Source organism: Hakea prostrata, chromosome 1 (genome assembly GCF_041222555.1).
Source record: "Hakea prostrata isolate BN-2017 chromosome 1, UWA_Hpros_2, whole genome shotgun sequence".
NCBI lineage: Eukaryota > Viridiplantae > Streptophyta > Magnoliopsida > Proteales > Proteaceae > Hakea > Hakea prostrata.
The window spans coordinates 21793245-21818074 of record NC_142600.1 but is presented as its reverse complement, the minus strand read 5'-3'; the positions used below and the strand labels follow the sequence as shown (position 1 = coordinate 21818074).

At 39.1% G+C, this 24830-nt stretch overlaps 1 protein-coding gene across 3 annotated transcripts in view; it reads right to left on the bottom strand.

The window, feature by feature from the left end:
• Positions 1 to 24830, bottom strand: part of LOC149028255 (exportin-4 protein) — a 149007-nt gene that overhangs the window by 89321 nt on the left and 34856 nt on the right. For all 3 annotated transcript variants that reach the window (XM_089135523.1, XM_089135533.1, XM_089135540.1), the window contains exons 11-18: positions 22130 to 22244; positions 21944 to 22030; positions 21683 to 21821; positions 19316 to 19403; positions 19108 to 19170; positions 18861 to 18970; positions 17081 to 17185; positions 16222 to 16295 (exon numbers count right to left, since the gene is read on the bottom strand). In XM_089135523.1, the coding sequence (XP_088991649.1) occupies positions 16222 to 16295; positions 17081 to 17185; positions 18861 to 18970; positions 19108 to 19170; positions 19316 to 19403; positions 21683 to 21821; positions 21944 to 22030; positions 22130 to 22244 (781 nt within the window). The remainder of the gene's footprint in view (positions 1 to 16221; positions 16296 to 17080; positions 17186 to 18860; positions 18971 to 19107; positions 19171 to 19315; positions 19404 to 21682; positions 21822 to 21943; positions 22031 to 22129; positions 22245 to 24830) is intronic.

Below are 24830 nucleotides of genomic sequence, written 5' to 3'. Positions count from 1 at the left end.
CTTATCCTATTTGGTTTACTCCACATTTTTCCTGTTTTGGTTGCATAATGAAGGACTGAGATACTGTCCCCTTTAATAGAGGATGGTAAAGTCAACCAATTCACCACTTCTGAAGGGCATGAGCAAATTGTGAGGATCATAATGTTGTTGTTAGACAATCACTACCAAGTATATGATTTAACAGTGCTGTGACTGCAGTCTGAAAGGAAAATACCTTAATGTAGACTGCAATGTAATTTGATAAAAATTAGCAGCTACAACACCAGCCTGGTGGCCCACAACCACCAATGTAAACATACTTCTGTTTCTGTCAGCCATTCTTATCTATAGATTACAATTCCGTTTCTGAAATCCTGGTACGGTTATAGAAACTATGGACTGACATAAATCAATAATTCCATCTCAAGACCAAAGTGATTTCAGTCCATTTCAAATATTGGGGAAGTTCCAGCCAAATTAGCAAATTTTACCCCATAGGTGTCACTGGCTGAATGGATATGGCATATGCGACAAGTGAGACAGGTTAAAAATCAACTGACCTGAGACAAAATTTTTCAACAGAATTGCAACCATAACCTTTGCACTTTCCCAATTTCTTGTATCAAATTGATGCAGGCCCAAATTAGGTTCTTTTTCCTAGGAATAGACCTTCAGCCTATGGTTGCGTCATATGAGAATTGGGCCTTGATAGAGCCTCAATAATTCTCCATTGATTTGTTACCAGTAGGTATGAATTCAACACACAGCTTCAGTAGAATGATCTTCAGATAGTATTCGAATTCATTAAAGCCTTCTCAAATGGATACAGCTAATGAAAATAGGAAAGTTATACTACTGAAAAATAGTTGAAACTATGAAATAAAATTAAAGATAACTCAGATGAACTAGAACAACCATAGTCTAGCTAATCTTCCCCAGAGGTTTCCCTCTCCCCAAGCTCTTGCTTGTCTATTCTTCCCCCCCCCCCCCCTCTCTCTCCCTCTGCCTCCTATAAACATTCCCCTCTAACAAACTCTGCGAATAACCAATTCTTGCACAGTCGGCCAATCTTCCTTTGCCACCTGGACATTCTTTCTGCTCCTCTGAGTTTCAGCAGGTTAGTGGTTGTTGTCCACTTGGAAGCTGCCACCTGTCCCATCATCATTTGGATCCCCTGCAGCAGCTGTAGGTGGTGCTGCTGTGTGTGTCTTCTTGTTCTTTTGTTTGTACACCCTGGTAATTAGGGGTCTATCAGGCCTCCATTGGATGCATTTTCTTGGTAATGAGCCAACTTAAGAGGCCTAAATCATTGTTACATGAGTTGAGTACAAAATTCCCACAACTTAGTTTTTGGTTTTAGTCCTGATCAGAGTTGATGTGCATTACTTAATTAGTCCTTATAAGAGTTGATGTTGTTCACTTAGTTTTTTGTTTTAGTCCTGATCAGAGTTGATGTGTATTACTTAATTTGTCCGCATAAGAGTTGATGTTGCCGGTAGAGTGGTCCTCATTCGCTCTGTACTTCAATCATCTTATCTCTACTGGTGTGGGATCTTCTCCATCCCCAAATCTATCGTCCATGATATGGAATCCCTGTTTTGCGGCTTCCTTTGGAAAGGGAGGGAGGACACCCGTTTCATCCATCCTGTCTGTTGGTCAACCATTTGCCGCCCAACCTCTGAGGGAGGCCTTGGCATCCGTAGGATCTCTGATGTCAACCTCGTTTGTCTTCTCAAACTCATTTGGAAAATTGCCTATAAGCAATATTCCATTTGGGTTAATTGGGTTCATTCTCACCTTCTTCGCTATGACTCCTTCTGGACTTCTCCCTTGCCCTCCAATCCTTCTTGGGTCTGGAGAAAACTCCTCTCCCTTCGTCCTCTAGCTCTCACTACTATTTCTACCATCATCTCCTCTGGATCTTCCACCTCCTTTTGGCTAGACCCGTGGCATCCGATGGGCATTCTCTACACTCATTTTGGTCCCCGTACTGTTTATGACTCCCAAATCCCCAAAGATACCCCGTTGTCTGCTTTCACCTCTGATGGCTCCTGGAACCCTGCTCCCCATCCCCTTCTCACACAGGTTTGGGATTATATTCCCCCTCTCGTTAGCTCTGCCCACAACCTCATTGTTTGGCTCCCTTCCCCCACCAAAAATTTTTCCACCTCCTCTGCCTGACATCACCTTCATACCCATAACTCCAAACCCCCTGGGTTTCCTTGGTCTGGTTCAAAGGCTCCATTCCTTGCCACTCCCTTACCCTTTGGAGAGTTCTCATCAAGCTATCCCCACCCAATCTTTCCTCATTAGCCGACATGTCCCAGTCAACCCCAACTGCATCCTCTGCTGGAACGACTTGGAAAACACTAATCACCTCTTCTTCTCTTGCCCTTTCTCTAGATCTATCTGGAGAAAAGCCCTTGCTTCTATTTGGCCCCGTTCGAGGAGCTCCTATGGGTTTGCGCATGATTGGTCTTGGATGGTGAGAAACTTTTCAGGCTCTTCCATTCGTGATCGGATTGGTAAGCTTGTTTTTTATGCCTCTATTCACCACATTTGGTGGGAGCGTAATCTCAAGAGATGGTCGTCCAAATCTCGCTCTATTGACTTGATTTGGAAAGCCATCTATTTTGATGTTTCCTCTAGGCTGTTAGCTACCCCCCTCCCCCTATTGATGACACCCCAAGGAACAGATTCACTGTTGTCTCATAGGGTCTCAGCTCTTCTTTCCGGTCTTCCTCTTAAAGGCCTTGTATTGTTGTTTCCGTTCTTTTAATATAATTATTTATTCATCCAAAAAAAAGAGTTGATGTTGTTGGAAAATGACCCTTTTACCCCCCACAGTAATTTCGATGATAAGAACCACATAACCATGGTTTCAGATTTCGGTCTCAACAGGGATCTCAGTCCCTCAAGAAATCGAGATCTGGTAAAAATTCCCGACCAACTCGACCCAACTCAAGGGTCCGTCTCGGTCGGTATTAGGACCCAGTTTGAATTGGAATTTGGTATTTAGCCTATTTTAGGCCCTTCCAAATGCAGTGCTGGACTTAGACTTTTGAAAAATTTAGTGGATGAGTTCAAACTCAACCCGAACTTTGAAACTGATACGGAGTAAACATGCAGACTAATAAGACAGAAAATACACAACCCTTACTTGACATAAATGATAACATAATGGTTTAAAGTCAAATAATACATCAAACATATTCAATTGTTCACAATTTTACATTACAACATCGGTACACTTTTTAAGTTACACCACAAGAGTACAAGGGAAAAATCAATGATTAAGTAGGTACTCTAACTTCTGCTCCACCAGCACCACCTCCACCAGTATAGAACATAGTTATTTAAAATAAAATGCAATTTTGGAAGAATACTTACCTTCTTCAATACTAGCTTCAAAATCAATAGATCTTTCTTGTGGATGAGCTAAACAATTTGTTGATGCAGCCTAGGTAGAAATCCGACCAACCTAGTTGGCGAAAAATATCGCCAAAACATTAAAACCAACAAAAGGGGAAGGAGTGTCGGCAGACTTGGGACAAGTTGAGATCAAAATATTTCAACTTGTCTCGACCGAGATGAGGCGTTTATAAAGTTTGGGTTGAACCGAGATCTCCGCCGAGATGTTGTAATTTTCTATGTCGTCACGGCTTGCATGAGATTTCATCCCGAGGTCTCAAAACAAAAAGATCTCAGCAGTGTGAGAACCTCTAACTATGCACATTACAAATGCACTAACAATTACCTCATGTAAAAAACAAGAGCTTTGACACACTAGGGGGCATATACTGGCAAAAACACTCTAAGAGCGTGTAATGAACGAAGCCTGTTCGGCTGTCCCAATGACACCCTAAATCAAAAGAGGAGATCAAGACAAGAGAATTCATGCAAGGTACCATCACAGAAGAGAACGCAGTTCAAAAGCATTAAATTGAAGAAAATACAAAACGTTAAGACTATGCACTAAAACACATGGCATTCTGTAATTGCATATAATGGACTTTTCACATTTTTGTATTTTGAACACATGTGCATAAGCCATTGTTGGGTTAAACCTTAGAACAGTAACTTGTCTTATAAAATTATTTAAAATTGCCCAAAATGACACCAAAGTATAGGTCGACCGTCTAGCCAATGGTATAATCGATCGTCAAAGTCAAAATAATGATGGTTGCAACTATTACACTTGAAGGTTGACTACTAGCTTGACAGTCGCTTTTGCCGGTCAACCATCAAGCAACCATAAGGACAAGTAAGCTTCCAATGGCTAGATGTGTGGGTCAACTATCACACTTATAAGTTGACCATAAAACAAAAATGATGGCATTCTTTATTTTTTGGGGTTCAAATCAATGCCACATTTTGGCAATAGATAAGAGTCCTTAATGACATTGTTAAACACAATTAAGAAAACATCGATTAGCCTCTCATTATTGCTTGTCTCTATTAAGCCATGCTCGACAGAAATCCAAATTAAATTGAGTTCAATTGCTTTTAACGAAAAGCTTGAGCATCATTGAGCATCATTGTACATCATCCCTATTCACTTAGGGTATTGTCTCACACCCTTGGATAGGTAATAGCATTATCATTCTTCACTTTTGTAATAGTTGTTTATATAAAGACTCAAAAGTAGACCTAGAAAAAGGTACAAAGACTCTCTGAAGATTAGGTAAAGGCTCTCTTGTCTCTTGTGAGCTCGAACCAATATTTCTCGGCGCAGTATTGCGGACAATATTCTCCTTTGTGCTGAAATTGTTCGTGGTTTTGATAGATCCTCTCATTCTTCTGCAGCTCTTCTTAAGGTGGACCTCCACAAAGCCTTTGATTCTATTCGCTGGGACTTTATCAATTATGTTCTTGCTTCCATGGGCTTCCCCCCTCCCTTTATCCACTAGATTGAGATCTATATCTATACTCCCCGATTCTCCATTATCACTAATGGGTCCCCAATAGGATTCTTTTCTTCTCGTGTTGGTATTCGCCAAGGTTGCCCCCTCTCCCCTTACCTCTTCTCCCTAGCTCTGGAGGCCCTCTCTCGTATCCTCCAATCTAACACGGACCAGCTTCTCATTTCTCCCATCCCCAAATGCAAATCTCTTAACCTCACACATCTTGCTTTCGCTGATGATCTTATGATCTTCTCCAAAGCTGATCATCGATAAAGCTGATCATCGATCCATTTCTTCCATCCTCACGGCCCTCTCCCTGTTTGAATCTCTTTCCGGTCTCCAGGTCAACCTTGACAAATCTACCTTCTTTCTCTCTTAAGTCTCTGATTAGCAGCCAACCTCCCTTCTCCACCTCTCGGGGTTCAAGCGTGGCTCCTTTCTCGTTACCTACCTAGGTCTCCCGCTTATTCCTGGTAGGCTTATTCACCATCACTGCCTTCGCATGCTTGACCACATTTGTAAGAAGCTTCAGCTTTGGAAAGGCAAACTCCTATCCCTTCCCAGTAGAATAGTGTTCGTCCACTCTATCCTTCAATTCTCCTATCTCTATTGGTGTGGAATCTTTTCCACCCCGAAGTCCACTGTCCATGCCATGGAGTCTTTGTTTTCTGCTTTCATCTAGAAAGGGCATGAAGCATCACGCTTTATTCACCCTGTCTGTTGGTTGACCATCTGTCACCCAACCTCTGAAGGCGGCCTCAGCATTCGCCCAATCTCTAATGTTAATTTGGCTTGCCTTCTTAAGCTTATCTGAAAAATTGTCTCAAAGCATGACTCCATATGGGTCAACTTGGTCTACTCTTTCCTTCTCTGATTTGACTCCATCTGGATGGTCCCCATGCCATCCAACCCCTCTTGGATCTAGAGAAAAATTCTCTTGTTGCGTCCCCGCGCCCTCTCTGTCATCTCTATCTCGGCCTCCACTGGTTCCTCTACTTCCTTTTGGCTTGACACGTGGCATCCGATGGGCATTCTCTATTCCCTTTTTGGCCCCTACTCAGTCTATGATACCTGCATCCCCAAATCCACCCCCTTCCGCCTTCATTTCTGAAGGTTCTTGGACAACCATTCCCATCCCCGTTCTCACACAAGTTTGGAACTCCCTTCCCACCCTTTCCGATTCCCCCAATGACCTAACCATTTGGCTTCCATCCCCTACCAAAACCTTCTCCGTGCCTATAACCCAAAACCCCCTCAGCCTCCCCTTGTTTGGTTCAAATGCCACATTCCCCGGCATTCCCTTACCCTTTGGAGGGCCCTTAACCTAGCCCTCCCCACCCAATCCTTCCTTATTGGCCACCATATCCTTGTAAACCCAAGTTGTATCCTTTGTTGGAATGGATCGAAGGACCTTGACCACCTCTTCTTTTCTTGCCCTTTTTCTAGATCTATCTAGGAGAAAACCCTATCTTTCATTTGGCCCCGCTCAAGGCGCTCCTTCGGTTTTGCTAAGTGACTGGTCTTAGATTCTGAGAAACTTTTCAGGTTCTACCCTTTGTGATCAGGTTGGTAAGCTCGTGTTATGTGCCGCTATCCATCATCTTTGGTGGGAGTGCAATCTCCCAAGATGGACTTCTAAATCCCGCTCCAAAGATATGTTTGGAATGCCATCTTCTTTAATGTTTCTTCTAGACTTGTAATTTCTCCCCTCCCTCTGATTGATGAATCCCCAAGGAACAAGTTTATTGTTGTCTCCTGGGGCCTTAACTCTTCTTTTTGATCGTCCCCTTAAAGCCCGCTTTGTTTTCCTTTTTCATTATGTAATTATTTATTCATAAAAAATAAAATAAAAGGAAAAGATTATAAGAAGTGTTGTTTTCCCATCTAATGAACCAAAAGGGAATCACTAGTGGAATTCTCTTTAGGGTTTGAGACGATTAGATGTAGACTCAATTCGAACCACTAGAAATCTTGTCTTGCTTTGACATATCAATGGTGCAAATTTTGGTTGAAACTTTCAAATTTTGGGGGCCAAAACAGAAATTTTCAGGCTTCGACCAAAATTTAAGTTGAAACCTAGTTTTTTTTTTTTTTTCCAAATTTTGACCCTAGGCTTCGGGCCTTGTATGACCATTATTTCATCTAATTTCTTGCATCCTACCTATTTAAAGCATAATAAACACAATGGAACTAGTATTTTGCCAAAAAAAAAAAAACCACTAAAAATTTATCATTCTTACTAACAAATGATTGCTTCCAACAAATACAAATTGTATTGCATACAGGCATAGAATCATCAGCATACATGAATTATTTGATAGAATGGTTACATATACAACAACTGAACAAAATACGATGACCAACTAGATCAAGTGATGGTGTCTAACATATATTAAGTTAAAGCACATATATCACATACACATGGATTTTTTTCAAAATGCATAATTCAAAAAATAAATTTTAAAATCAGAAAATTATAAAAATAGTAGCAAATAATAATAAAAGGTTTAACAACACACAATCAAAGATGATAGTCTTAGAGTAAACATATACTAATTTCAAGGCAATAAACAATCATTTAAGGCATGAACAAAACAAAAGAAAAAAGGGGAAGTTTGGAACTGTTGGCTATGGCTTATACTTCACATTCTATTGCCAGTGGAGTTTCCTTTATAGATGTTGTGGCTTAGGAGGTGTTTGGAGGCAAAAGAGGAGCAAAAGAGGTGTTTAAAAGCAAAGGAGTTGTGGAAATTAGTTGAAAATGGGATAGAAATCAACAAAAACCAAGGAAAAACAATTGGCATACGGTGAAGAAAATCCCTTCACCCATCTCTATGTCTAAGGTTCAACATTAAAAACAGGGTTTAAGTTGATGGGCATTTGAATCAATTTAACACATAAGGGCTATTTTGGTCATATTTAAAATATATCTATATATATATATATATTTGAATCCCCATTGTTAATGGGAAACAATCCTAACCAAGGAACAAATTTCAGTCAGAACCAGGATTTCCACCCAAGAAAAGGCTGAAATTTTTAGGTTTTGACAGAAATTTCCATCCAAAAATATGATTTTTTTTTTAAATTCCAACCCTAGGTTTAGAGCATTTGAGTCATTTTAACACATAAGGGCTATTTTGATCATATTAAAAAATATATATATTTGAATCCCAATCGTTAATGGGAAACAATCCTAACCAAGGAACAAATTTCGATCGAAACCAGGATTTTGACCCAAGAAAAGGCCGAAATTTTTATGTTTCATATGATTTTTTTTTTTATTTTGACCCTATGTTTCAGGCCTTATATGATGTCCCTTTCATCTGATTTCTTACCTCCTATCTATTTTAAGCACAATAAACACAATGGAACCACTATATCGCCAAAAAAAAAAAAACTTAAAATTTATCATTCAAGTATACTAACAAATGACTAGTTCCGACAAGTACAAATTGTATTGCATACAGTCATAGAATCATCAGCATACACAAATTATTGGATAAAATGGTTACATATACAACAACTCAACAAATTAAAATGACCAACTAGCATAGTACAAAATTCGGTCGAAACATGCGAGATTTCGATATTTTTGGAATCTCAAAATGAAATTAGGTGGACCAAAAAAAGTCCCAGGCTTCGGTCAAAACTATCGAAATTTCGACCTTGGGTCGAAACCTGGTTGAACCAGAGTGGACCATCTAGGGAAATGTGGGAAATTTCGACCATTTCGATTGAAACTCAAAACTGGGTTAAATAGTGAAGTGATCCAGCTGGTTCAGCCGGCTCACTTTTATAAAAACTCATATCTTTCAATCGAAACTCTGGTCGATCGCGAAACCACAGCGGCAGCAAGGAGTTTCGACTACATTTTTCGACCTTTTTTTCATGGTTTTGTATCATTTCGACCACTTTTGAGCACTCCTTTGTTTATTTCGGCCCTTCGTGGTAGATTATTTCACAGTTCTCGAGCTTTGTTGCAAGGTAACCTAAGTTTCCCTTATTTTTTTTTTTTTTTTTTCTATTCTTTCATGTTTAAATGGTGTTGGAATGTTTTGAAATTTACTATGATGGTCTCTAGTAGATAGATTAATAAGTGGTTGTTGTTGGATTTGATCGTTGTAGTGTTCTACTACTTTTTTATTTTTCTAATTTTAAAAAATACCTAAAAAGTACCCTTTTTTTTATTTGCTTCATGCTCAAAGCATATTGGAATGAGTTAATATTGTTATTTGTTGTCTCTAATAAGCAGATTTACATATGAAATTCATTGAATCTGATTTTTGAAGTGTTTTACTATGTTTTCTGATTTTCTGGTATTTAATAATTATTATAAAACTATTTTAATTATAAAAATATATTTGTAATTAGGAACAAAGATTTCAAAATGTTTACGAATACCTTAGTTTACATATGTGATTGATTGAATCTGTTTTTTGAAGAGTTTTACTATGTTTTCTGATTTTTCTTGTATTTAATAATTATCATGAAACGTATTTTAATTATAAAAAAATATTTTTACTTAGGAACAAAAACTTTAAAATGTTTATGAATACCTTAGTATACATATGGAATTGATTGAATCTGATTTTTTAAGTGTTTTACTATGTTTTCTGATTTTTCTTGTCTTTAATAATTATTTGTGAAACATATTTTAATTATAAAAAAAATATTTTATAAAAACTTCAAAATGTTTAAGAATACCTTAGTTTACACTTTACAAGTAATGTGTGACTATGTGTTTAGACTTTAGTGTCTTTAAGCTAAAATTAAAATGTTGGGTTTCTATTTTAATGGTGATTATTATGTATGTTTGTATTAGGATTCAAGCACAAACTTTTGAGTTAGAGACTCAGAAACACGATGTCAGACATAGCTTGGCAGCATGGTAAGCCTCTAACAGATGGCAGCAAGAAGTCAGAGGGTAAATATTGTTTGAAAAAAATTGGATCAGGTGGGACCACTCGACTAAAGATCCATCTAGCGGAGGGGACCGCAATGTGGTTGGATGCCCCAATGTCCCTTACGAAGTTAAAGTGGCAATGGCAAAATATGTGACAGGAGGGCAAGAGAAGAAAGCGCAGAAGAAAGCAAAGAGGGATCAATTCCAGACAACATGCTTAGAGGAGGTGGGAGAGCAAAAATGTGGATCCAGATCCAAGTGATGCATAATCCCCAAAGGCGAGAAGCCAGAGAGTACTCAGGATAAGTAGAGAGTCTCATAGACTCGATGAGATCAGGAAGACACAGAGGGCCATGGGTGCATGGTCATCTAGAGATCAGGATGTTGAGAAGGCAAGCGAAGGCAACTCCAGTATAAGGACGAGCCATAGTGTCAGAGAGTCAATTCCATACCATGGGCCCAATCACAACCTAGTGCCACATCTGCTGCACCTAGACCCAGTGCCACATTTGCTACTTCTAGACCCATTGCGATAGATCCTGATGTGCAGATACTACGCATTGATCCTGACTTGTTTGCGAGGCCACAAACAAAACAAAAGAAATTAAAGCATATGTGGGGTAATGTGAAGAAGGTGGGGATGGCCTTTTCTAAGTGGGCATTATATCACAATGTTCCTGCAAATGTTGCATAGGGGCCTTATTATAAGGCGATGGTAGACGAGATCAATGGTGTTGGACATAGGATGGTTGGGCAACCCCATATGAGATACATAATGTCTATCTCCCAAAGCATAAGGAGGACTTGAAGACCTACATTGATGGTCTTAAGCCGATCTGGAGGCTCTATGGGGGTGACAATGATGTGTGATGGTTGGATTGGTCCCACTAAACAGTCTATCATCAATTTTATGTTGAATCGGAGCAAACAAAAGATCCCCAAATCACACTGCTTGTATTTAGAACAAACTTTGCACAACCAGCTTACGTATTGTGATGGGAGGACGGTGTTCCTCAAGTCTGTTGATGCATCCGGTTACAAAAAGAATGCAAAATCCATATATGGGTTGCTAAAGAGTGTGGTGAAAGAGGTTGGAGTCGAGCACGTGGTGCAAATTGTGACTGATAATGGCTCCAATTTCAAGAAGGTTGGGATGAAGTTGATGAAGAATCCCAGGTATAAGATCTGTTAGACTCCTTGTGCAACACATTCTATTGATTTGGAGCTGAAAGACATGGGGCAAATCAAATTTGTGAAGAATGTTGTTCAGCAAGCCCGAAATTTGACCACATTTGTATATAACCATGGATATGCATTGGAAATGTTGAGGAGGATATGTGATGGTGACTTGGTGAGGCCTGGGGTCACAAGATTTGCTACAAATTGGATTGCCTTTAAGAGCTTTGAGAAGAGAAAACCAACTACGTGCGATGTTTGCATTTGAAGAGTGGTTCGCTTGGCCCCAATCAAATTCACCGGTAGGGAGAGCAGCACGTGCTACCATATCCAGTGATACCTTCTGGGAAATCTAAAAGTTGTTGTGAAGCTTCTAGACCTGGTGGTCACAATCTTGAAGTTGGTAGATCAACAAAGGAAACCAACTTTACCACATATATGGGCTGTAGTGGAGATGATGAAGGAGATGGTTAGGAAAGTATATCCTAAGGGCAACCAGAAATTCCTTGATATCATCCACGAGAGGTGGGAAAGGCAATTGAAACATCCATTGCATTTGACTGGTGAGTTGAAAGTTATTAAAATTTTCAAGTTATTACTTTATTGTTAATAACTTAATACTTATTATGTTATTCTGTAGTTTCTTACCATCTCATTTGTTGGCTTGTTTGATAGCCTATTATTTGAATCCCATGTACCACTACAGTAGAGAACTTGGGATGAGGGTAGATTTGATCCAGGCAGTCCAGCAAGTAGTGGAAAGGTTGGAACCAGATCTGGTAAAACAAGCATTTATTAATAACGAGGTAAGATTGTGACTTGTGACTTGTGAGATGACTAGTAGTCTAGTACTTAAGATAACTACTAGTTTTTTATGCTAACGTTTTATTATTTATTGCAGTTAAAGGATTTTAAAGATGTTACTAATAGCTGCGGTTGCTCAATGGCTATTCTCTGGAGAACACCACTCCTGGTTAGTCACTTAGTCTAAGTCTTAGATGCATTTGAGTTCTTGACCCAATTTATTTTTTATTGTTATTAAATATGATTGGTTATGTTTCTTGCAACTAAGTGGTGGTTGCAATACAGGTTAAACTCGGAGTACTTGATTAATATTGCAGCTAGAGTGCTCTCCCAAACATCTTCTGCCACCGGTTGCAAGCGTAACTGGAGCACATTCAATCTGATGCATTCTAAGGGGCGGAACTGTTTGGGGGTGAAGCGGCTAGAGGATCTTGTATATGTTCACTATAATATGAGGTTGAGAGAGGAGCACATTAAGTTAAGAGTGAGGTAATGGAGGCAAGATTGAGTTGGCTGACATCTCTGCCATGGATGATGAGGAGGACCCCCTATTTGAGTGGGTCAGAGAGCCACTGTTGGATGAGGCGGAGATCGACCCAGCAGTTAAATTGCATGACATATTGGAGGTAATGTGGATGAGTTCTTGGCCACAAATATGAGAGTGCACACCGAGCCTAACCATCCCTTTGTACCACACCCTGATGCATCTAGTGTCAATGAGGATAATATTGTCTAGTCAGACGATGATGATGATGATGATGTTACTCAGCCACCCGCTAGTCAAGTACAAGATGTTGAAATTGGTGTGAAGATGGCAGTGGGAGTGATGATGATGATGGGACCTACTGATCAGAATTCAGCTGAACCAGGGGAGAGCACCACCACCACTAGAGCCAGCAGGTGACCCCGTTAAGAGTCATGGAAAGGGAGGGCCATTAAGGTCCACCGGGGAGACTCAATTCTCCCACGCTACCCAGGATGTCGACCACAGTGCAGGTCGTACTTCCACTTACAGCCGGAAGGGGAAAGGGAAAGGGAAGCAACATAGACATGAGGATGACACTTCATCGTACATGTCTTACCATCCATTGATGTGAAAAGCTTGGCAAACTCCATGGGATTTATGAGTCTAGAGGAGTCAAGAGGCTCCACGCCCGGATAAAGAATACTAGCAACAACAAATCCCAACTCATACAAGAATGGTATGGAGAGTGTTGCATCTACTTATGGGGCTTTGGGTCAGGGGTTTCCTCAGGACTATGGGAGACATAGACTACTCAAACAGACTAGGATGTATTATCCAACGTCTGACGGGAGGACGGTATATGTGCACAGAGGCCCTAACAAAACATATATTAATTTCAAGGCAATACAAGTTCATTTAAGGCATGAACAAAACAAAAAGGAAAAAAGAAAACTTTGGAACTATTGGGTATGGCTCATGCTCCACATTCTATAGCTGCCAAAGTTTCTTTTGTAGTTGTTGTGGCTTAAGAGGTGTTTAGAGGCAAAAGATGAGCAAAAGAGGTGTTTGAGGCAAAGGAGTCGTGGAAATTAGGTGAAAATGAGATAGAAATCAACAAAAATAGAGGAAAAACAAGTTAGAATGTTGAAATGGTCGAAATTTTGGTCGAAACCTCTGCAATGGTCGAAATTTCCAAAATTTTGATCAAAAGCTATAACTTTTTGAAATAATTGGAATTTCGTTTCGGTTTTCAAAAATGCAAGCATTTCTTTCTTCTATGACCCTAATGGTGTGGACCTATTTATAAGGTTTGGAAGTTTTTTTCAGCATATTTTTCTTAATTTTATTTTTTTCCTAGGTAGTTGGGTACAGAGTAACCATAGAATAATAGTCAAAATTGTATAAAATCAACTGCACCCTTGAGGAATACACGAATATTGAAAGCAATAGAAATCACCTTGGGCAGATTAACAGCAATACTCAAAAGAAATCAGGAAATTCAGTAACGGATTAATAATAAAGAAGAACAAATAAAGAACCTAAGGAACTGCTATTGAGCATGTAAAACTCCAAAGAAGGGGCTGTTTAACAGCTTAACAATACTCGAATGGAAGCATATATATATCTGAATGAATCAATGAAGAACAGAAAAGAGGGGAACAAGAAAAAGGAACTGCTGTTTGGCATTACAAATTGACCAATAAAGGAGGAAGAACAAGCAAACAACAGAAAAAGAAAAGAAAAAAGAGGGCCCAAGACAATACCTTGGGCTGTTTAGTACAGGATAGGGGAAGAGCCACTGAGTCCTGGTTTTCACACACAACTACAGAACAGAACTACTGCTGCTATTACAAAGGTTGGATAAGGGAGAAAGAAGCCAGAAAAAGATGCTGCTGCTATCGCAAGGGCTGCTGCATCTCAGGAGTCAAAAAAATTAATTTATATATATATAAAAACAAAGAAGATGCTCCCAAGGGCTGCTGCTTCTCAACTGAAGAATGGAAAAAAGAGCCACAACTGGATGAGTGGAGGAGAAGAAGAGTCAACTGGATCTGCAGTTCTGAGATTTGGACTCTAGAGAAGAGGGTAGTCTGATAGTACTCGATGAGAAACAAAGCCCTCTTTCGATTAGGTCTGGTATCCCCCCCCCACACCTCCTTTTTAAATCTCAATCAGTGTATATTGTGTCCGCGATATATCGCCGTATTGCTGGGGGGCGACACGATTCCCCCCAGCGACACGAAATAAACATAAAGTCGGCAATACCGTCGACATGTCGGTTCAAATTCAACAACGAACCTGGATGGAGATGGACAGAGACATGGATTAAAACTGAAAGGGATCTGAGAAACGGAAAAGTAAAAGAGAAGCAAATGGATCCATACAGAGAAATGGAAACAAACCTGAAGAAATGAAGAATGAAGCAGAGCTTATGATTCCTCCTGAGGTTTGTTTTTTTGGCTAATAGAGTCCCAAGAGGAACTGGGCAGAGAGAGGGTTTCCTATTTACTGAGGTTTACTTGTTCCTCTCCAACAGGCAACAACAGCTGCTTGCAGAGCCTACAAGAGTAGAAGACTTTAGACTTGGTAGATCTTGTGTTGTTTGTGTTATTCTTCTACTTCTTCTTCTCTCTCTCTACTTTTTTTTATTTTTTCCTTTTTCCCTGGTAAAATGTCTTTTCTGTTCCTGACTTGTGGCGTTCTGGAGAATCAGGATTTGGCTGGTTTTACACTGTGCGTCCTTGAACTGTCGAAGACATTCAAGAATTCGAAATCGAAGGTTTCATTACCAAATGGTTGGTTGTGGAAATCTCCAGTGACCACCAGCGGAGGATATGGCACCAGATCCATCGATTCATTGCAGCGCCACCACCTCTTGGCTGAAGGGCTCCAACGCAGAGTGCCTTGGAATCGTTATAGAGAACGTTCATCTTCTTGAGTTCGGTGAACAATTTTGAGAATACCTTGATCTTGCGCTCCCAATCTCTCGTTGTCCAGACCTCAACAAGCTTTTGATTTTGGGTTTAGTCAAGCTGGTGTTGTATGCAGGGGAATTTCAGACGTAAAAATCGCCCGACAGGTCAACCTATGTCGACGTGTCGCCAGGCACCGACACGGTGACACTGGTCGACCTATCGGACCGTCATCTCAATTTGACCCCATGCTTCTACGTGCATGGGATTCTTACCTACATTATATATTACTTATTTACATTGTTTTTTTATTCCAACATTACATTTTTATGTATATAATTAGATGGTTTAACAAATCCCCCCCCCCCCCCCCAAAAAAAAAAAAGGAGTCTAGGTATTGAATGTCAAAAAAGTGACCACTCTAGCACCTAGGCATCAAGGAGCGCCTTGATGGATGCCTTGATGACAATGCTTGAGTTAACCGATTGTTTGTTCTAACTTCGAGTCTTAAATCAATTCAGTGATGTTTCTTGAATTATGACATTGCATAGACCTAGTTATTTAATTCTTCATTAAACTTCAAAATTATTCTAACAAATCAACCAAAGTCAATCAGATTTGAAATTTTCTTTCCTGTGATAATTGAAAATATTTGTAAACTGCAGTGTAATATTTGTGAATAATGGAGTTCTCTTTCAAGAAATACTCCTCACTTGATACGTCAATGCATATATGCCAAGTCATGTCATGCCAGTGAAATGCCATAACAAGGAAACCGAAGTAATTGACCCTATCCTAACTGCGTTCTGTGTGTAAGCTTATGTTTCGAGAGTTTGAAGTTTGATTTCATTTGGTTTCAGCTTACATCCAAAGAACAATTTTCTATATACTTTCCCTTACATCGCATGATTTCCTACTTCCTACTATTCTTAAGATTCTTGCTTATCACCCCTCCTGAGAGGCCAACAAGCACTATAAAAAGAAGCAAAAAGAGCAAGTACAAGAAAGCAAAAAGAGCAAGGAATATGATGGCAATGAGCAACAATTTTTATTCTTAAAGGTGAGAACATTTACCAAGAAAGAACAACCACGGGATGCTGTTTTGCTTCAACAATATCAACAAAATGTCCTTTAAGTGCCTCTGGGACCTGTATATCACATTATTAAATCATCACTAGCAAGGAAATCAGAAGCAAGAGTAAACAGCAAATGAGGTCCTCAGAAAGACCAGAATCATCCATCAATCATTTCTCATCACAGTATATAGCAGCACTACAGCACACCATAGTTGCCAGGGTGAAAAAACCCATGGCAACCAGGACAAATGCCATGTTCAAGGTATGCTTCCACAATGCCTGTAAATTTTCCATATACAAGGTTGTGTCTTTCCTCTTCCACGTTCAAACTAGCTTCACAGATAGATTGCCACCATGTTGCCTGGGCACAGCCTAGGTGTCTCCTTGCGAACACCTTGAAAACTGATGCAGCAACACCTCTTAGAAGACTGCCAAGAAGTCACTTGTGGACTAGTGAACTAGCTGAAAGCAGGCTCTGTTATTAATGTCAGAAGGAGAACCAGTCTCTTCTGAGCAGCCAATGATTCCATCTGCTCATACAGAAGGGTGCTGGAGTACAACACAAGTCTTTTGACGAGTGTGATTATGAACAAATACCAAATGTTACCTAAAAAATCAACATACAGATTCACATTTTTTTATAACACGTAACAAAGAGGGGGCCAGGGGGGAGAAAGGAAAAAACCAGCTACTTTCCATAGCAATTCAAAAGGGAAATTCATTAGTGATGAAAAAAAGAAAAAGAAAGAACTTTTCTAAATACAGGACAACACAGCATACAATCAGGAGAAAATAAAACTGAAAAATCACAACAGCAGGTAAATAGACACACAAAGGGTGGCAGACAGATCAGTTACCAAGGGTGTCTCTCCCTCCCCTTCATCAGCAAGAACATGCCCAGTCATCAATAACAGCGAATAGAGTTCTTCCAAAGTACAAGTAGGATCAGATGTTCCTCTTCCCTGAGAACAAATTATTAACGTAAGTATTAACATAAGAAACAGATAGGCTAAAGTTTACAACAATAAAACGCACTCCCAAATTTCATCATGTTGTAAGGCAGTAGTATAAGTAGTCTTATTAATAAGGGTAGAATTGTCTGCCAGGATTTTCATTGTAATGGTCCCACATTGAGAATATTTGTTTCTTTCTTTACAAGCCACTAATATAAATAAAAGCCTGCTATGTCACTCTGGCATAAGTTAGGATTTCTCAAATCATTCAACATGGCATCAAAGCCACAAATCTGATCCTCATATCTGACAAACACTAAAACCAAAAACACCTCTCTCTCCACTCTAGCATAAGTTAGGATTTCTCAAATCATTCAACATGGCATCAAAGCCACAAATCTGATCCTCATATCTGACAAACACTAAAACCAAAAACACCTCTCTCTCTCTCTCTCTCCCTCCCCTTCCCCTCGCAGGCCACGGCTGTACCTCTCCTCACCCAGCAACAGCCCTAGAGCTATGACCTCTCATCTGTGACAGCTTGAGGGGTGATGTAAACCTCAATCTAGGGTTAAGGGTTGCCCAGGACTTTCCAGCAAAGGGATATTAGCACTTCTAGGGCCTTAAGTAACCTTGCTGTAACTGAGAATGACATGTGAAAGGGCAGTGACAGACTGCATGGATAACTTTATGTTGATGATGCTATTTATAAAAGTGCAGTGACGGACTGCATGGATAACTTTATTCATACCATGTCATGGCCCGCTTATGTCTAGTATCCAGAGTATCCTCCATGACTCAGGGGATGGATCCAGCTCGACAAAGCAGCTTTTACTACATTAGACTAGGTCTCATTCATGGTGTATAGTTGTTATTCTGGAATTCTAAAATCTTGTGTGATGTATCTTATTCATTCATTCATTTATTGTTATACATCATTCATTCTAACATTCATCAAGTACTGAGCTCAACACTTCTACTGGTCCTTAAACTTGATTTTGTATCTGTTCTAGCATTTTAGTGAAAATTTTAGTGTTCGCTTGCATAATATACATATATACATTTATGAAAATGCATGATCCAGACTACCAGTTTCGCAGGTCAATCAACAGCACCACTATAGGTATTAGGCAAAACTAACACTTCCATTGTGTTTATTGGCCTCATATTAGGTCATACACAAAAAACCAAGCCAAAGAAACACCTAAACCCCACTGAAACAGAAACACGGCACAAACCTGTACCTTGTTTTGCTGGAATTTTGAAATTTCGGGTGTTTCGAACTGGAAGGAAATGATGATTCATACTCCGGTATTAATGTCCAAGTGTCACATAAGGTAAGGGATGCTTTTTTTCTTTTATCTCTTGTAATACTGTCACAAGCTTACTAGGGGCAAATCTGTCCTTTTATTCTGTCTAAAACACAATAAATAAGAGGCCTGCAATTAGGAGAACAATGAACCTAATCACAGGCTCACTCTACTGGCTGCAATATTTCTCTGCTCTGCTTCTCAGATCCTTTTTTCTCTCTTGCTAGTTACAGGCCCCTGATTTGTAACAATGATGAACAGGAAATAATGCAGATAACAACAAATAAAAGATACCGACATATAACCCTGTGGACAACAGCTGTAAAAAGTCATTACAGGAGGCTCAAAAAAAGTGGCAGGGGGAGTGGGAGCACATGATTAAGTAGCATAACGCGTTCAGAGAACAGCTTTGTCAGTAAAGGAATTGTGACATCAGCAGCCGCTCGTGCAAGAAGAGCATAAGAGCTCAGTCTCTCATCCATCGCTGTGAAAATTAAGGCAGTAAAAGAGTAAGAATTTGGGAGGAGAAAGAACCCAAAACAGAAGGAAAATAAATACTAATTAAGAAGAAACCAAAAACAGGAGACTCCTCTCATGAGTGTTGAGAAATTCATTCAATACCACAAACGGATGCCTGGGACAGTACAGAGTCATCCCCATCATCGAATGCTGACGCAGCAGCACCTTCCACAAAAACACTCCAGATTATATTCTTGGATAAAATAGAGAATCTCCATCTAGCAAGGGGGAAAAATAAATTTTTGAAGAGGGATAATTATATTAAAAGAATATTTAAAAGTCAAAAATATTGCACAAATATGAAAATTACTCTTTAGCTCAGATTCTACAATTATGTTGAAGACAGCGGCAGAATCTCTTATACCCTCAGGTGGAAGCTCAGCATCTATACCAATACCCTGCACAAACATTAAACTTCAGTGGTGAATAGTGACGAAGCAAAACAGTTAATACTGATGCTCCGGTGTACTTCTTGAAGTTACTAATCCACAAACCTTAGACTTTGTCTAAAATTACTAATCCCCCCTTGCTGTTAAGCTCAGTTAGTTAAACTGATGATGTGGCATCCTAGTATTGTTTTTAAAGTCCCAAAATAACCCTGAGGTTTGCTCTTTACTCCTTTACTATTTTGCCAAATTACAGTACTACCCATAGTTATCTAACGGAAAAATTTAGCCCTCGACCCGTTTTCTTCTGTTTAAAAAAAATGGTTGTCTTCCTCTTTCTCTCGATAACCCTGAGATCAACTCAATGTCAATACAGGAAATAAGTGATTGGTTGAACCGTTACCCAAAAAAGAATTGACTGAATACATTCAAAAGATGGAAACTGTATGAGGAAAGATCCCGTACAACTCAAAGTTGGAAACTGAAGATCACTTAATATTTCTCCAATGAATCATTAAGATCACGCTTTTCCTCAATTCTTTCTATTTGATTTCCTCTACTGCTTGTTGGATAACTACTAGGTAAACTGCCCCAATAAACAGTAAATTGAAGACAACAAATGCCGGAGCCAAAGCAAAAATAAAAACAAGTCTCCTTTAGCAGCTAAGAGGAGCAGAGCAGCAACAACGGTTTTATTTTCGATTTTGAGGAAGTACAGGTTGTACGCTCTATTTTTGCCTTTTCTTGTGCCTTCTTTCACCTTTTAATCAATCTATCGAGTGTACAATTGATACCTTCAACCATAATTCTATTGTTTGAATCTACTGCATGTAGATTACTTCATAGGTTCCATAAGATGAGGTTCTGAACATCATAACTGAACCTTATTTTTCTTCAGTTCACCTTTCTTTAGTAATTCAAAGCATGTTATGTAGCGAGATCAATAAATAAATATTTACTAGTGAGCTGTACCAAGAGAACAAATCAAACAAAATTCTAGTCTACAATTCATGTCAGTGTAGGATATTAAAACTGAAATCAGATTCAAATTATGGTATCAGAGATTAAAACTGAAATCAGATTCAAATTATGGTATCAGAGAACTATGATTCGAAGAGTTAGATCTCATGCAGGAAAACATGAGCTCAATATGTTACAGGGACTGAGCTAGAAACCGTAAATAATTTCAAAAACAGAAGAAACACTGGGTTTGATACCTGTCTAACAGAGTAATTATGACGAGCAAAACTGAATTCAATAGAAGAGTAGAACTAAAAGACAGGACATCTGAAAAAAAAAATTAAGAAAAAGAACAAATTAAAACAATTGAGAGAACTGCTTGCAGTCAACCAGACCAGAAGGAGAGGATTTCTTGATTAGCATACCTACTTTGCATATGGTAAATTGGTATCAATTTGCCAATAGTTATTCTGATGATCATTGGCATTTGGCATATCTGGTGTTTTCTGTTTTCCGGGGAAGATATTAGTACACGTATGTGCATGGTCCTTACATAGAAGGAATCAGTAAGGAGGCGGGCAGAGGGCGGATGATTGGGACCCTTTGAAATCCAAAATAACAACAATATAAGGTCAAAATTGGTATTCCATATGGTTTTTATAAATGAGGGTATTATCGCCTTTTGGCTTATCAGTTCTAGGCAAAATAGACACTACATATCCGACCGTAATAGACACTTAAACAGTTAGACGTGAGGGGGGAAACAGTAATTTCATAAAGAGCACGGTTGAATTAGTAATTCAGCTATAATACAGGGGAGCATCAGCAATATTCCTGAAATAAATCATTTGTCAATAAGCCCTCTCCCCCTTTTTATTTCCATTTGCCAGTTCTGTTTTGGGGGAGTGCAATAATGTTGATCGTTCTTCAATGTCAGGGATATTGGAGTTTCCATTCCATTGACAAGGATTTAGTTCAGGATAGTAGTGTTAAAAGTCATTCTCTAAATTTGAAATTGATATGAGATTTTCAGACCGACAACAATAATTGTTAATGAGTAGCAGAATACATTGGGAAATAAAACAAAACTAACAAGATAACTGTCCTACAGAAAACTCCAAACCACTAATATCAAACAACACAGTAAACCATATGGAACACCATGGAATGATAAACCAATATCAGGCAACATCACAGCTAGCCTAAAAGTCATCAACCATGTAAGGGCGTGAGCTCGAAAGACAGAATATCATGATTGTGAGAATAGATAACAAAAGAATAAAGATGTTCATATGCCAAATAAGATGCAATGTAATAAGTTTCAGAATTACCTGGAAAATGGCAGTCCATATATCCAACAAGATATCCCGTGCATACCAACTCCATGTTTCTTCTTCAGTGTTTTCAGCCATACGGACTTTCACAACTTCACAAGTCAGGGATGATAACAAGCCAATAGTGCCATGAGGGCTGTTAGGGGGGAAAACGTCAACCAACAAACAAATCACAACCAGATGCTTCCTATATTTCGAAATGACACCGAGTACCACATTTATCAGGGAAAATAATTAAGCAGAGTACTAGCCACAGACCTTACAGATTTCAGAAGCTTGTCAAACACCATAGGAGTAGTTACAGTTGCCATATTAAGCAATGCACGGCAACCATCAAGAAATTCGCTGAACCAAATCATAAGAAGGTACAATAGTAACCCAAATTAAAACACAAGAAATTGTCATTAGGGATCAAACAGGAAAAGAATGGTAAGTAAAGATTACCTCTCACTTTTTCCATTTTCAATTGCAGCTGAAATAACATCAGGAGGGTGAATCCATTGGATGATTCCAGAAAGCATTTGAACCAGGAGGTGCTCTTGTTGCGTTTGCCCATTATCTACAATGATGACGCACTCAGAAACTATATTATGCAGAACCGTAAGAAAGTACACCATAGTTTTGTACCTATCAGACTTAGAATAGGTCACATATTTAACTCACCACAGAATGTGATGTGCAACAACATGTCTAAATTGTTAAACCACACCCCAATGCAGTGTCCACTAAATAAGGGCCAGATAGCAAAGATGTTTTAAAGAATCAATTTGAATGGATACAAAGAGGATTTTTCAAAATTTGGGTTACGATGTACGGGATGGAAGATAAGGGATCTCAAATGGGGTCATATGGGTTTGCTACAAGTGGAAAGAATAATGTTATGGGCTAGGGCAATTTGGTAATAGATCCCTAATCTGGTTGTGTGAGAAGAAAGTTTGAACTATCAAAGCCTAAAGGAGAAATCTTGATATGGACTGGTATGGGGCAAAACTTTAGAGTCAAGGATCTGGGGTTTATAGGACTCAGGATAGGATGAAATAGTGAGGAACGTAGATAATGATCTAAGGGGATGACCCTCCAAGTTTGATGGAGTTCCGATCATTAGATTTTGTAGACCTAGGTTATTGCTACTGGCTTTAGGGAGGCCCAACATTCAAGAACCTGCAATTTTTACAGCATGGACTGAATGTCAAAGATACAATGGAGACCGAGTATATGAACTTTGAGGCTATTCTAGTAGCAGTTTGTTAGAACCAAAGTTTCTTGATTTTGGATGGAATAGGGTCCAAGCTTTCCAACAAATCCAAGATTGCTTAGATCTGATTTATAAGAAAAAGTTACATTCTGATCAAACTTAATTTGGTGAGAACAAACCTTTAAAATAATTTTTTGGATATTGTTGAGAAACACAATATTGGTGTAATGGCCTATCGATCCATGATCTCAAGCCCTCTATTTATAATTAAGTGGAAAGTAGACTATTACAAGGAATAGAATTTTACATGAATACAAACTCTAATTTAACTCATATACAAACTCTAATTGAACTCCTAATAGAATCCAACACTCCCACTCAAGTTGAGGCATAAATATTAGTCATGCCCAACTTGCCTACAATAGGAAGGAAATCTCTTTCTTTCAAACCCTTAGTGAAAACATCTGCTACTTGGTCTCCAGATCTTACAAAAGGCATGCAGATAAGTCCTTGTTCCAACTTTCCTTTGACAAAAACCTGTCAATTTCAATGTGCTTAGTTCGATCATGTTGCACCAGATTATTAACAATACTAATAGCAACCTTGTTGTCACAATATAACATCATAGGGTTTGGAACTTGGACTCCAATATCTTGTAGCAAGCCTTTCAACCATAGTAGCTCACAAACTCAATGAACCATAGCTCTATATTCAGCATCGGTACTAGATAAAGCTACCACATTCTGTTTCTTACTTTTCCAAGTAACTAGATTACCTCCAACAAAGGTACAGTAACCTGAAATTGACTTCTTGTCTGGAGATCCAGCCCAGTCTGCATCAGTGTATGCTTCTACTTTTAGATTAAAAGTGGGTGACAAAAGTATTCATTTTCCAGGAATTCCCTTCAAATACTATAATATTCTGATAACAGCCTTCATATGAGCTAAATATGGATCATGCATGAATTGGCTCACTATTCCTACAGCATAAGCGATGTCTGGCCTGGTGTGGGACAAGTAAATAAGCTTCCCTACCAACCTTTGGTATCTGCCTTTGTCCACTGGTTCCCCCTCTTTTTCTTTAAGTTTAGCTACAGCTTTAATAGGGGTATCAACTGCTTTACACCCCAACATTCTCACTTCCGATAATAGATCTAGGACATACTTTCTTTGGGATAGGAATATACCTTTCTTTGATTGAGCCACCCCTCAATCCCTAAGAAATACTGGATAACTTCCCTAGATCTTTAATTTCAAACTCTCTGTCAAGAAAGTCCTTCAACTTTTGAATTTCTTCAACATCATTCCCTATGATGACAATACGTCTACATAGACAATGAGAAGTGCGATGCTAGTACCTGACTTCTTGACAAATAGTGTATGATCAACATTGCTTTGCTTGCACCCAATAAAAGTCATTGCCTTCAGGAGGCGTCCAAACCAGCATCTAGGAGTTTTAACCCATAAATTGACCTCTTCAACCAACAAATTTTCCCTGCAGTATTGTCATCGTAGAAACCATGTGGGATTTCCATACAGACCTCTTCTGCTAACTCCCCATGTAAGAAGGCATTCTTTACGTCTAGTTGGTGCAAGTTCCAGTCTTTGTTCACAGCTATAGACAACAAAACTCTGACAGTGTTTAGTTTCGCAACAAGGGCAAAGGTCTCCTGATAATCAATCCCATAGGTCTGGGTAAATCCCTTTGCAACTAGTTTTGCTTTCAACTTGTTGACTAATCCATCCATATTTTGTTTAACCACAAATACCCATTTGCATCCCACTGGTTTTTTCCTGGAGGAAGTGTAACCAGCTCCCAAGTGTCATTTTTCATCATTACCTGCATTTCCTAAACCATGGTTGCCTTCCATCTCTTATTAGCAAAGGCTTCCTGCCAACTTTTAGGAACAGATACAGATGACAAAGAGGATATAAAAGAACGGTAGGAGTC